Source organism: Rhinichthys klamathensis, unplaced genomic scaffold (assembly GCF_029890125.1).
Source record: "Rhinichthys klamathensis goyatoka isolate OS25496 unplaced genomic scaffold, OSU_Roscu_1.1 h1tg000139l_1, whole genome shotgun sequence".
Taxonomy (NCBI): domain Eukaryota; kingdom Metazoa; phylum Chordata; class Actinopteri; order Cypriniformes; family Leuciscidae; genus Rhinichthys; species Rhinichthys klamathensis.
In genome coordinates this window covers 1,758,287-1,771,709 of record NW_026606674.1, presented here as the reverse complement: position 1 = coordinate 1,771,709, position 13,423 = coordinate 1,758,287, and the positions used below count along the sequence as shown (strand labels likewise).

The window sequence follows — 13,423 nt, the reverse complement described above, 5'->3', positions numbered from 1 at the left end:
GCACAATCCAATCACGTTTGAGAGGGAAACAACAAATTGAGGGTTTCCGAGATTTTTCTTTTTTTTTTACTCGGGTACTCACGGTTATGAATAGAAATGTATTGGAGTAAAGAGTACAATATTTGCCTCTCAAATGTACTTGAGTAAAGTCATGAGTACTCCCCAAAAATGATACTCGAGTAAAGTACAGATCCCTCAAAATTGTACTTAAGTACTGTACTCAAGTAAATGTACTCCGTTACTGTCCGGCTCTGATGATTGCACACTCGATAAACTTTGAAGTCATTGAACTGAACTGAATAATGAGACTATTAGCTTGTTAGAGGTACAGCAGAATTGGAATTTGTTACAATTGTGAAGCTTCTTTGACACAATCTGTATTATATAAAGCGCTACAGAAATAAATGTGAATTAACTTATTCAGTATATATATATAAAAAAACAGAAATCCAAGGGAAAAAAGTTTATTTGTTTATGAGTTTTGATTTCTAAGTGATCAAATTAGGTATGTTTAAACTTTGTCATATGAGCGTCAGTAGTTGTAAGATGTATGCCTTTCATTCACTCAAAAGAACCAAATCACTAAAGTATTTGTTCGGAAATCAAACTACATCTGTCGCACTGTGTGTTTTACGAGTTCACACTTACAAATGATTAGCTAGAGTAAAACAGTATGAGTATTTGGCGTGGTGTCCGAGGCAGAGCTCCGAGCTCAGAATGCGGCCCGAACCTAGAGTTACTGCCCACCAACCCCCACCCCCATCGTCAAGATATTATTTTACTGTTCACCTGAGCACACGACTCCTACATCCTCCTTGTGTTGACAGTCATGTTTCCCCCAGCCTGGAGAAGAGCAGTTCCACAGGGACGTCTCATTCCCCTCACACTCCACCTCATCCAGCCATATGGGTCCAGAACCAGGACCAAACCAGGCTGGTACCTGCTGGTTACTGAGGGCCACTCCACACTGCAGCTGTCTGCACACCACATGGGCATCTTTAATATCCCAGGAGTCATCACACACTGTCCCCCATGAGCCGCTGTGAAAAACCTCCAGCCTCCCTGCACAGTCTCCCCCAGAACCCACCAGCCTGATGGACCCGCGACCTGATATTCAGAGAGAGAAAAACAGTGCTTGTACATGCGCATTATTTATCATCAATTAAAGTATCTGTCCAGATGATGATTTTCTCACCAAAGTTTTTGATTGACAGCTGTTGTGTGGAGCTGCAGTTGAGAGTGTGTGGAGAGCTGCAGTTTCTCAGATGAGCTTCACTCTCTGGAGAGGGTATTTATTTGCAATTCAGTATTTATCGAAAATGTATACTACATTTTAATCTGAAACAATGACTTCATCACGGTGTGAATTTCCTCACCAGAGCAGATGACTTCAACAGCTCGTCTATGAGAACATTCAGCTCGACTCCATGAAGAGATGGAACATTCTGAGAGTTTTGTTTCATTCCCGTCACAATCAAACACATCAGCCCTGATTTTACCACTTCCCTCTCCAAACCAGTCTGATCCCACAACAGACACAGCAATCCCACAATTCAGCTGTCTACAGAGGACACTGGCAGCTCTCATATCCCAGCATGCATCACACACTGTGCCCCATTCATTGAGTAACCGAAGCTCCACTCTTCCAGAACAAGAGTCTGAGCTGTTTACCAGTCTGAGATCTGTGTAACCTGTGCAGAGAACTGAAAGCTTATTTAAACATGAAAATAGAATCCAGATAATTGAGCAATCCAACATCAGGATATTAGGAATGTAATTTATCTAAATAAATGCGAAATGTTTATACTTAACCAGAACAAATCACTCCAACATCATTGTCATGGGAACAGCTGTGTATCTGTGAAGATGATCGTGAACAGAGGTGAATCTGAGACTCATTTCCTCTGCACTGAATCTCCTCTGACCAAACTCGATCCTTTCCTTTGCCAAAAGCATCTTTTCCCAGCACCTGTACAGGAGCTCCACAGTCCAGCTCTCTACACACAACCTCTGCATCCTGCTGGTCAAAGGCAGCGTCACACACTGTGCCCCATCCTTCTGTACGAAACATCTCCACTCTCCCAGAACACAGGTGAAACCCGTCCACGAGTCGAAGTCGTTGCTCTGAGTCTTTGAATTATAAAGACAGATCATTAATTAAACATCTCTATTCACCTGGAACACTACAAAAATCTGTCATTAAATTTTGACATTTTATATTTCATTAATTCACTTAATCTGAATTTATTTTATCTGTAATGTTATCTTTCATCTGTAATTTTATAATCTTCATTAAATAAAGAATGTAAATGAGATTGTCAAATCAGACTGTGAATAATAAATAAGACGTTAGGCCTATTTAGTGGGGATTCTCTGCATCGTATTTTATTATAAGAAAATAAGGAATGGGGATAAATATATCATGAACAAAATAATGAAACACATTGCATGTTTCATTAGTTTTTCTGATGAAGTTTGTCCTCACCGGCATACAGAAACATTATATTGCTTGAGTGAGAATTATGAAAGAGTGATGTAATAACAAGCTGAGGGACAGCTTACCTGAACAGACGACACCAGCATCTTGATCATGATTACAGTACTGTGGATATTTATCTGATCTGCAGTCTTTCAGTGTAGTCTCTGATCCACTACACTCTACTAAAGCCATTGAAATTGGTCCTGATCCACGTCCAAAATCAGCTTCATATGTTGCTTTTACAGCCGTCCCACAGTCCAGCTCTCTACACACCACTGCAGCATCAGCAATATCCCACCAATTATGACACACTGTTCCCCACTGACCTCTCTGAAGAACCTCCACTCTTCCAGCACAGGGATTATTGCCATTCACCAACCTCACACTCACACTGTCTACACATGAGCGACAGGGAGACAACTAGTAAATATACCAATGTAAGTGTAACAGTAAATTATTTCACCTCATATGAAAGAATAAAGCACCTCTTTATGTACTTACCAGAGGTGGTGAGTTTTACCATATAGCACAGAAACATCAGCATCAGAAAGCTCTTCATCTTCTGCTCGACACACACTCGTCAGCTCAGAATGCAGCACAAGTTTCTCCTCTGCTCCCTCACACACACACACTAAAGAAACTGGCTCCTGTCAGTCCCCTAAAGAGAGAGAGACTCTCACAGCTGCCAATGACACTCACTGTTACCTTATTAGACACAACAGAGGAAATCATCAAACAACTTCAGTGACAAATCAGAGGAGGCATTTCTGATTTTCTCCATATATATCAAGAGAACATCTGCGCTGATGAGCGGGACTCCTCCTCCACCATGAAAAGACACTTCACTGAGGATAGAATCATATATTTCATAAGTCAGGATGGAGATAAAGTCACACAACTTATAGGAGATTGATATAAAAATACTACAGGTTATATTCAGCATCAAAGCCTCCGCCTGCACACAGGAGATACAAGACTGGTGACTGATTTATGAAAGTCTAATCACTTCAAACACTTGTAACTTAGTAGAAAACTTAGTAGAAGTAGAACAATTTTTTTCATGAGTTATTTGAATAAATGTAACATTTTAATCTCATTGTTTGTGGAATTTACTGCTTTGTTCTTTTATTCTAAAAATACAATTTTATTACACCATAGTATCAAATTGTTCTTTTATACTAAAAATACAATTTTATTAAACCATAGTATAAACTATATTGTTGCTAAGCTATTCAGATGTGTTTTTATTAAATTAAATATTATCTGCATAAATAGGTAAACCTATTAAAAAAAAAAATAACAGCAATGGATGTTCGTTTAATGCTGTATTTGTCCAGCAGATGGAAGCAAAACACCTTCTAAAGACTCTAGTGTTGCACATGAGGGATGGCAATCAATGGTTTTTCTTCACTTATAGCAACATTTATAAGTAACTTGTTTCATGCAGTAGAGCTCATTTCACTGCACATTTATTTTAGACTTGATCTGCTGTTGGGCCACTCCACCGAATGGGTGACATTTGCTTGTTGCAACTTCAAAATTAAACTATTTTTTTTTTATCTTTTTTCAACACTGAATCTAATACTTCACATTTAACTATTCAAAACGTGTATTGGTCAATCTCAGGCAACTTTATTTTTCTTATTTTTTACAAGATTTCTAAGTAGAAGATGGACGCATGTTTAAAAGCATGCCAGTTAAATTCCTTTGTTTTCCCCTGCAGTTAAGTGTTTATTTTAAAGAAATTGTTGGTTATATGTTGGTGATATTTGTGACAAAAAAAAAAAAAAAAAAAAAAAAAATCACTATATATTACTGTAAGGCAAGGTGTGTGTTAATAAAAAACACAAAGCCATTTTTTTATTTTAAAGAAGACCGAAGCCTCAAGTTTATACATCTTTTTTTATAATTTAATTTATTAAACAATTGTATAAATGATGATAAACTGATAAACTGATAAAAACAGTGGTTTACCTTTATTTTTTTAAGAAAAAGAAACAGGACAAATACTTATATTTCAAATACTTATGAACATTGGGTAACAGGAATGAGTGTCCATATGTGTGTGCATGTGTGTGAGAGAGAGTGTACATGAGTGTGTGCATGAGATTTCTGTTGAAGTGATGTACTCTGTGCCAGTAGTACTTCACAGTGAAGGGGGTGGAAAGAGAAAGAAGGAGAGAGAGGAGAAGAGAGAGGGAGGGAGAGAGAGGGAAGTTAAGACAGAAAGAGGGAAAAGAGAGGTTTGCGGTGTGTTTCGCTCTTTCCCTTGCAGGATGCCATGGGTGGGTGTTTCTGGCACCTGAATAGTATGGGTTCTCTCCATCTTCTACAAAATATAAGACAAAAACAAAAAGTTTAAGTCACTTCGTGGTGGACTGGTTCCCTGGAAGCATGGTATTCACATTGTAAAACTAATACTAATGTCTACAATTTAAGTAATTGCAACCTTAAAACTCATAATTCAGGTGAAAAGTATTATATCAACTAATATTTACAATATTACGTAAATCAACAAAACAGAGGACTCTACTTACTCCTGTTACTTTAACTTACTCCCTTTATTTTTCATATGAGTAACAGGACTGAAAGTAACAGGATTGAGTTTTTAAGAAAAAAGTTATCAAATACATGACATATGGCCACATAGCATTCATGCTAATAGAATGAAGACACTAACTGGCAAATTCTGGTGACTTACCAAAAGTTAATGTTTTTTAAATAAACAAATAACATCTAAGAAACAATTTAGGTAACAGGACAGTAGCCTATTGAGATCGTCCTTGTCAGTCATATTTATTTACAATTTCTTCAAATATACAGAAATTAAAATAAGAGGACTTACTTATGGTCTTCCCATTGCCTTCAGACATAGACAGTAAAAGACGATCCAGATGATGCTACTTCCTGTTGAAAGTCTTGTGGCATGTACCAAGTTTTTCAGAGGAGGGAATGTGTTAGGGTAACAGGACTGAGTGAAAACCTGCGGGGACACGACTAAAATGTGTATTTTATCTAAGATATTAGATTAAATATTTTTTTCTCATTAAAAAAAACAAAACATTTTAAGCATAATTAAATACAACAATGCAACAAAAATAAGATTTCTGAAGGATTTTAATCATTACTCTATATGGTAAAGTTTAGAGATAGAGAGTGGGGACATGCAACAAATGCTATTTTTTTGTTGTGTTAGTTTTTATGAATGTTTTTAATTATAGGCTACATTTTAAATGTGCAGTTAGCTTAATGTGCGGTGTAGCGGCACATAAAAAACAAACCAAAAGCCGCTAAGGAGCTGAGTGGAGGAATGACTTCTGTGACGCGTTTATCCATGAAGCTTGCATGTTGTTTTATTTTGTACAGGTTTCACGTTTGCAAGGTCAACAAAATATGTGCTCCAGCACTCACCCCCATTCTTCCATATGAACACACACACACAACAGGTGTTTTAACCCCACTTAATTAATGACACTCCCATTATAGTTTGGTCACATGACTTTCCCATTACATGGCTCCTACATACCAGCCCCTAATTATTATAAATCGATAATTATATTAAATACACATAGGAGACATTTATAAATACAAGATCTCAAAATACAAAAACATTTTTTTTACATCAATCATAAATGTTTGCACATTTACAATACATCAATTATTCAGTACTGAGTCCTTGTAAAGTCCATAAACGTGTCAGCACAGAGTGAATTTACAAATCGATGCAAGGTGAGAAATATGTGGTGTGTCAATGTGATAAGTGTGATAAGTCCATGTCTGTGTTAAAAAGTAATTCTCTTTCAAGGAAAATGTCAAATATCCACCTCTTGTAGAAGGCAGATTTTTGTCACTGGTCTATTCAAACAGTTTGTCTTGGTTTTGTCATGATTCTGCCCTCTTGTCATTTCATTTTCTCTAGTCTTGAGGCAGGATCATGACAGACCCATGTTTTGTGTGCAAGCACATGGTCTTGTGTTTTGAGCCATGTGCTTGTGTTGTCTCGTTATGTTACCCCGCCCCCTTGTTATCCTCGTCTCGTCATTATTGTCTAGTCAGTTTCACCTGTCCTTGTCTAGTCAGCTTCACCTGTCTTTGTCTTTAGTGTCTCCCTATTTAATCCCCTTGTGTTTGTTGTCCTGTGTCGGTACATTGTCAAACATTGTGAGTTATTCTCTGTGAGTATTTTGTCTGAAACCTGTTTATTGAGAATTGTGAGTTTGTTTCCTGTTAAGTCAGTCTTCGTTTGTCATCGTGTCTTAGTCTACCTCCAGTCCTGTTTTGCCCCATCGTGGGTTTTGTTTTCTGTTTTGTCATCATTAAACCCTTTTTGAGTTATTTGCTGTCTGCGCATGGGTTCGTTCCTCCATCCACATAACAGAATGTACCGACCAACGCAGAACTCAGCAGACTGTTTCTCTTCCCCTGGAGATCAGCAGTTGGATCCTCTTGAAGATTGGTGGCTCAAGACCATGTCCGACTCGAGGGGGGGCAAGCTCCCAATTCCCCCTCAGGGTGATCTGCTGTTGAAGGAGTACGCTCAAGTTGCAGAAAAAAGGAGGTTTTTCTTACCTGACATCCTCCTAAATCGCTACTTCATCGCTGGCCTCAAGGTTTCCCCACCTCTGGCTGAACGAGAGAGGCTGGTTCACCGCCCGTTCCGGGACATGGTGGACTGTCTGAGTCGAAAGGAGCCGCAGGGTCCCTCCGTGTTGTCGCCGCCAGCCAAGCTGCCCTTGATTCCGGAGGATCGGGTCCTGGCTGTCGTTTCTCAAGGGGAGCAGGCCCACTCCACTTCTCCTGAGGTCTCATCCACACCCGTTAGTCTTCGTGGAAAACGAGGTAGACGGCTGTCGTGGGAGTCGGCGTCAGAGTCCTCCTCCGCAGAGTCTGCTGTACCTGCGGTGGTTTCCGCTGAGCTTCCCCAACCCGTCTCAGCTTCTCGACCTAGGAGAAAGAGGAGGAAGAGGGGAGCCTCCCGTTTTTCGCCCGCTGCAGTCACAGAGCCCGCTGCAGTCACAGAGCCCGCTGCAGTCACAGAGCCCGCTGCAGTCACAGAGCCTTCCGAGTCAGATTTGAGCGCTTCATCCGAGTCAGTTTTTATGTGTGCCGAGTCTGATTCTGTGAGTTCGGTTCCCGCTCCACAGCCGTCTGCTACGTCCCCTGTTATGTGTCCTGTTCCTTTTCCCGCTGTTTCCCCAGTCAGAAGTCTTGTCTCGCCACCCTCAGCTTCCCCTGTCGTGATTCCCTCTCCGTCGTCCACTGTTCCTCCTGTCCCCGATCAACCCCGGACTGTTTCCTCCAAGACTCCTCATGTGTCCCGATCCAAACCTGCCCGGATTCCTCGTCCTAAACCCTCGAACCGTAAACCCAAGACCTCCAGCACTCCCACCCTCCCTGGTCTACCACCTATGAACTTTCTTGTTCCCCCGCCCCCCCTCCCTTGTTTGTTATTTTTATTGATGCATCCCAACCCCATTATTGTATATTCTTGTATGCCGTTGCTTTTATTTGTCATGTTTTATTGGTTTGTGTCTGTTTCCCAGTCTGTCATGTCTCGTGTTTGATGTCCTCTTTTGGAGCGTCTGGTAGCCGCTCCTTAAGGTGGGGGTTCTGTCATGATTCTGCCCTCTTGTCATTTCATTTCTCTAGTCTTGAGGCAGGATCATGACAGACCCATGTTTTGTGTGCAAGCACATGGTCTTGTGTTTTGAGCCATGTGCTTGTGTTGTCTCGTTATGTTACCCCGCCCCCTTGTTATCCTCGTCTCGTCATTATTGTCTAGTCAGTTTCACCTGTCCTTGTCTAGTCAGCTTCACCTGTCTTTGTCTTTAGTGTCTCCCTATATAATCCCCTTGTGTTTGCTGTCCTGTGTCGGTACATTGTCAAACATTGTGAGTTATTCTCTGTGAGTATTTTGTCTGAAACCTGTTTATTGAGAATTGTGAGTTTGTTTCCCGTCAAGTCAGAGTCTTCGTTTGTCATCGTGTCTTAGTCTACCTCCAGTCCTGTTTTGCCCCATCGTGGGTTTTGTTTTCTGTTTTGTCATCATTAAACCCCTTTTGAGTTATTTGCTGTCTGCGCATGGGTTCGTTCCTCCATCCACATGACAGGTTTTAAGTCTCACTTGACGAACAAAGCCTTGATTATCTGGGAATGTCTGAATCACTTTTCCAGTTATCCATGAATTACGTGGTGCTGAATCATCAACCAAAAGCACAATATCACCTGGAACGAAGTTGCGAGATGGAGCTGACCATTTTTGCCGCTCTTGCAGTTGAGGCAAGTACTCCTTTGTCCATCGTTTCCAGAACAGGTCTGATATATATTGCACCTGTTTCCATCGACGACGAGCATATATATCCTCCTTTTGAAAGACCCCTGGTGGCAATGATGGGGTAGTTTTTAACAGCAGCAAATGATTGGGTGTCAGTGCTTCCAAATCATTTGTGTCAGTAGATTCCTTAGTAATGGGACGTCCATTAATAATTGCTTCAGCTTCACATAGAACTGTATGAAGACCTTCTTCGTCAAGGTTTTGTGTTCTTAAGGTGGCATTAAGTACTTTTCTTACAGACCTGATCATTCTTTTCCATATGCCTCCGTGATGTGAACCAGTGGGGGGATTAAAAATCCACTTTATTCCCTTCTGCAGAAGCATGTTGTTGATCTGAGATTGGTTCCAGCATTCAATAGCTTGCCTTAACTCGCGTTCCGCTTCATGAAAATTTGTACCATTGTCAGATTGCATTTCCAAGACCTGTCCACGTCGTGCGATAAATCGTCGTAGTGCATTAATAAAGGAATCAGTATCCAATGATTGTACCACTTCAATATGAATAGCACGAATGGCTAGACATGTGAAGATAACTCCGTATCTCTTCACAATACTTCTCCTGCTCTTAATTTCGAAGGGTCCAAAACAGTCGACTCCGACGTATGTAAATGGAGGTTTATCTGGAGAAACTCTATTCAGAGGTAGGTTTGCCATCTGTTGATGCCCTGGAGCTGCTTGCAAACGCTTGCAGATCACACACTTGGACAATATCTTCCTTATGGCTCCACTGGCGCCAGGTATCCAGTACCTCTGATGCAACCTTGATAGCATATAGTTTCGACCACCATGACCCACCTCTTGATGTATATGTTTAAGAATGAGGTCTGAGATGTGAAAATCCTTAGCAAGTATAACAGGATGTTTTGTCTCTTCAGGCATAACAGCCCTACTCAAACGTCCACCGACTCTTAAAACACCTTCTTCAAGGATGGGATTGAGCTTATAAATGTGACCGTTCTTTTTCACATTTTCTCCCTTTTGCAAGCTTGAGATTTCATCAGAGTATCTTTTTCTTTGGCAGTAACGAATTACCTCTAATTCAGCTTTCTTTAGCTCTACCACGGAAAGCTCACTTTTGGCACATTGTGCCTTGATTTTCTCCATTTCCTCTTTCAAATGTTGTGTTTGTTGGTTTTCGTCTATGCAAGATTGTATTAAAGACATACCCAGTAATTTCCTCTTCTGGCTTAGATTGAGGAGTAATTGCTTAAATCTGAGGATCCAAGCCACTGACTGCTTCAAAAGGGTCCAAGAGGAGAAATACTGGATGAAGTATGTTGTAACATCCATATTCTCTTCTATTTGTACAGCATTGACTGTGACACTTGATTTTATCTCTGGATCATCTAGTGAACATTCCCCCAGGTCAATAAGATTAACTGGCCACTCCTGTTCAGGCGAAAGAAGAAACTGAGGTCCAAGCACCCAATTCTTGTTCTTCAGGAATGATTCCACTCTCAACCCTCTAGAAGCTATATCTGCTGGATTAATTGCAGTGTTCACATACCGCCATTGTGATGATCGAGACACCTTTAGGATTTCGGAAACTCTGTTGGCGACAAATGTTTTGTACCTAGAGACTTCGTTTTTGATATATTTAAGTACAGAAGTACTGTCAGTCCAGAAGACAGAGTCTTGAAAGTCCATGCACAATTCCAATCTCCACACTGAATCCATTCGACTTGCCAGTGTTGCAGCAGTAAGTTCCATTCGAGGGATAGACACCGGCTTCAAAGGAGCTACTCTAGCTTTCCCCATTACAAAGGCGACGTGCGCTTGTGAGTCAACATTATGCAAAAGCAGATACGAAACTACTCCATAACCATCTTCACTTGCGTCGGAAAAGTGGTGTAATTGTGCTGTGCTCACTTCTCCGAAACCCGTTGGTTTGAAACATCTATCGATTTTGAAGTTTTCCAATTCACGCAATCCGTCCAACCACTTGATCCACTCCTGAGCATTTGAAGCAGGAATAATTTCATCCCAGCCTAGTTTCTTCCTGCACAAATCTTGCAAGATCTTTTTTGCATATAAAATCACAGGAGACAAGATTCCTAAAGGATCATAGACAGAACTCATGGTAGCCAGGATCCCTCTTTTGGTCAGAGGTCTTTGCTGCAACACAATCTTAAACTTGAAGGCATCAGATTGTATGCACCATTGTACTCCCAGCACTCTTTCCACTGGAAGTAAATCTTGGTCCAAATCCAAATCCTTCACATTGTTTGCTCTTAATTCCTCTGGAATTTTTGCCAGAACATCTCGATTGTTACTTATCCATTTTGTCAATGAAAAACCTCCTTTCCCACAAATAGCAACAAGGTCGTGATACAGAGAAACAGCCTTCTCATCTGAATTTACTGACAACAGACAGTCATCCACATAAAAACAATGCAAGATTGCTTCAATTACTTCCTTGCTGAAGTCTTTGTTGTCTTCAGCACACCTTCTGAGGGCAAAATTTGCACAACTGGGTGATGAAGTAGCTCCAAAGAGATGCACAACCATACGATGCTCAACCAGGTTTTGAGTAAGGTCACCATCAGGCCACCAAAGAAATCTCAGCATATCTGCATCGTCTTTAGGCACCCTCACCTGATGAAACATGGCTTCAATATCTGCTGTGATCACAACTCTTTCCTTCCTGAATCTGGATATCACTCCAATCAATGAACTGGTGAGATCTGGACCCTGTAACAGTTGGGTATTCAAAGACATCCCTCGAAATGTAGCAGCACAGTCAAATACAACCCGGAGCTTTCCTTTTCGTGGGTGATGGACACCGTGATGGGGTATGTACCATACCTTCCCGTCGCTACGTCCTCCGTTGGCACTCTCTCTGCGTAACCTTTAGAAATAAGGTCTTTCATGAAAACAGAATATTCAGAATGAAACGAAACATCCTTTTTCAACCTTTTCTTTAGGTTCAGAGCACGCTGGTCCGCAATTGTCCTGTTGTCTGGGATACAAACATGTTTCTTCCTCAAAGGTAAGCCAATTGAATAATGACCATCTACAAGCTTTAATGAGTTTTTTACCATCTTAATGAACTTGTGATCTTCTCTTGAAAACCCAACTTGTTCGTTTTTGTTACACTCAGGAAAATCAACCTTGAATTGTTGTTGCCAAAGCTCTCCCAAGTTTGAAATTGAAATCCTGTTAACTGTAACATCAGGATACTCAAAGGCAGACTGGTCACCACCATCTCCTCTTAGTGGACCATTTACGGTCCATCCCAACCTGGTCTTAATTGCATATGGTCCATTATTGACACTGCAGATCACTTGAATTGGCTCCATAACCCTTGGGGCGTTGATTCCTATAAGCAATTCAACCTCAGAGTCAATTTCAGGTAGAGTCACATGTTTCAGATGTGGCCATCTCTTTAGATCCTTTTGTCTTGGGATGTTTCCACTATGCACAGGCATGGTATTTTGTGTATAGGTGTCAGGCAACTCCCAAAAGTCATCTTTGTTCAAACCAGCCACCTCTAATCCAGAAACAACATGGGTAGTTGTGACTTTCTCCTGTCCCATAGTACGCAAGAGAATATTAGTTTTTTTACCTGAAAGACCAAGTCTGTTCATCAGTGCAGGTGTACAAAATACTGCAGTGCTACCTTGATCCAGAAAAGCATAAGTAATCGCAGTCTTATTTCCTTTTTTAGATTTCACTTGTACAGGAACTATGGAAAGTTTACATTCAAATTCACCAGCCCCAATAAATCCACTGGACTCAACAGATTCCGGAACACTGCCCATTACAGTGTCCATTTGTCTCCTGATGGGTTTTGAATCGATCTCCTTTTCTCTTGGGTAGATGTGAAGTATACTTGGGTGCCTAAGATTACACACTTTACATGAAAGGCGATTTCTACAATCTCTACTGATGTGCCCTGTGCACATACAGCCAAAACAAACACCATTCTCTTTTAAGAACGTAATCTTCTCACCATGACTCCTCTTTTCCAATAGAGGGCACATATCCAGAGCATGTCCACGTCTACAAAACAAACAACTCTTGTTGCTGGATGAAACGATATCTCTTTTGCTGGTTCCAATTTCTGATTTATTTTCCATTGCTGTAACGGTAGTAGCAAAACTGCTTCTTTTAGATTTAAGATAAGACTGAGACTTGCCTTTGTTCAACAATTTACTTCCTGTTAATGCTGGACCATCCTGTATGTCTCCGAAAACTGGATCAGTCATTATTTTTACTTGTCTTTCAACAAAGTTAACAATGTCGCTGAAGGTAGCTCTTTGATTGACAGCTTCCTGCAATTCACAGACCTCAGATCTCCATTTTTCCCTCAATTTGTATGGTAATTTCTTCACTACAGTCAACATATTAGAGGGCGTATCCAACTCGTGAAAATACTGAATATCTTCCATGGAGTTACAACAGCTTCTTAGGAACAGACTGTAATCCTGTAAAGCTCTGACATCTTCACTTTTGATATTTGCCCATAAAAGAGCCTTTTCCATATAGGTAGATGCAATTATATACTGGTCACCAAAATGCTCTTGTAGTAAACCTTTGGCCCTTAAATACCCACGGTCAGCAGGCATATGCTGGCAACTTTTTATAATCTCTTTTGGATGACCCCTGGT

The 13,423-nt window shown here is 40.7% G+C and overlaps 1 protein-coding gene and 1 long non-coding RNA gene across 2 annotated transcripts in view; both read right to left on the bottom strand.

Moving 5' to 3' along the window:
• The window catches only part of LOC130089879 (antigen WC1.1-like), a 48,102-nt gene that overhangs the window by 5,823 nt on the left and 28,856 nt on the right, over positions 1-13,423 (bottom strand). The window contains exons 11-15 of the mRNA XM_056257445.1: positions 7,295-7,423; positions 2,806-2,874; positions 1,813-2,130; positions 1,500-1,691; positions 790-1,116 (exon numbers count right to left, since the gene is read on the bottom strand). Coding sequence (XP_056113420.1) covers positions 790-1,116; positions 1,500-1,691; positions 1,813-2,130; positions 2,806-2,874; positions 7,295-7,423 — 1,035 coding nt within the window. The remainder of the gene's footprint in view (positions 1-789; positions 1,117-1,499; positions 1,692-1,812; positions 2,131-2,805; positions 2,875-7,294; positions 7,424-13,423) is intronic.
• Positions 2,677-3,069, bottom strand: LOC130089944 (uncharacterized). Its single transcript, XR_008807615.1, has 2 exons — positions 2,981-3,069; positions 2,677-2,874 (listed from the first exon to the last, which is right to left on the bottom strand). It is a non-coding gene; the product is annotated as an uncharacterized LOC130089944 (long non-coding RNA).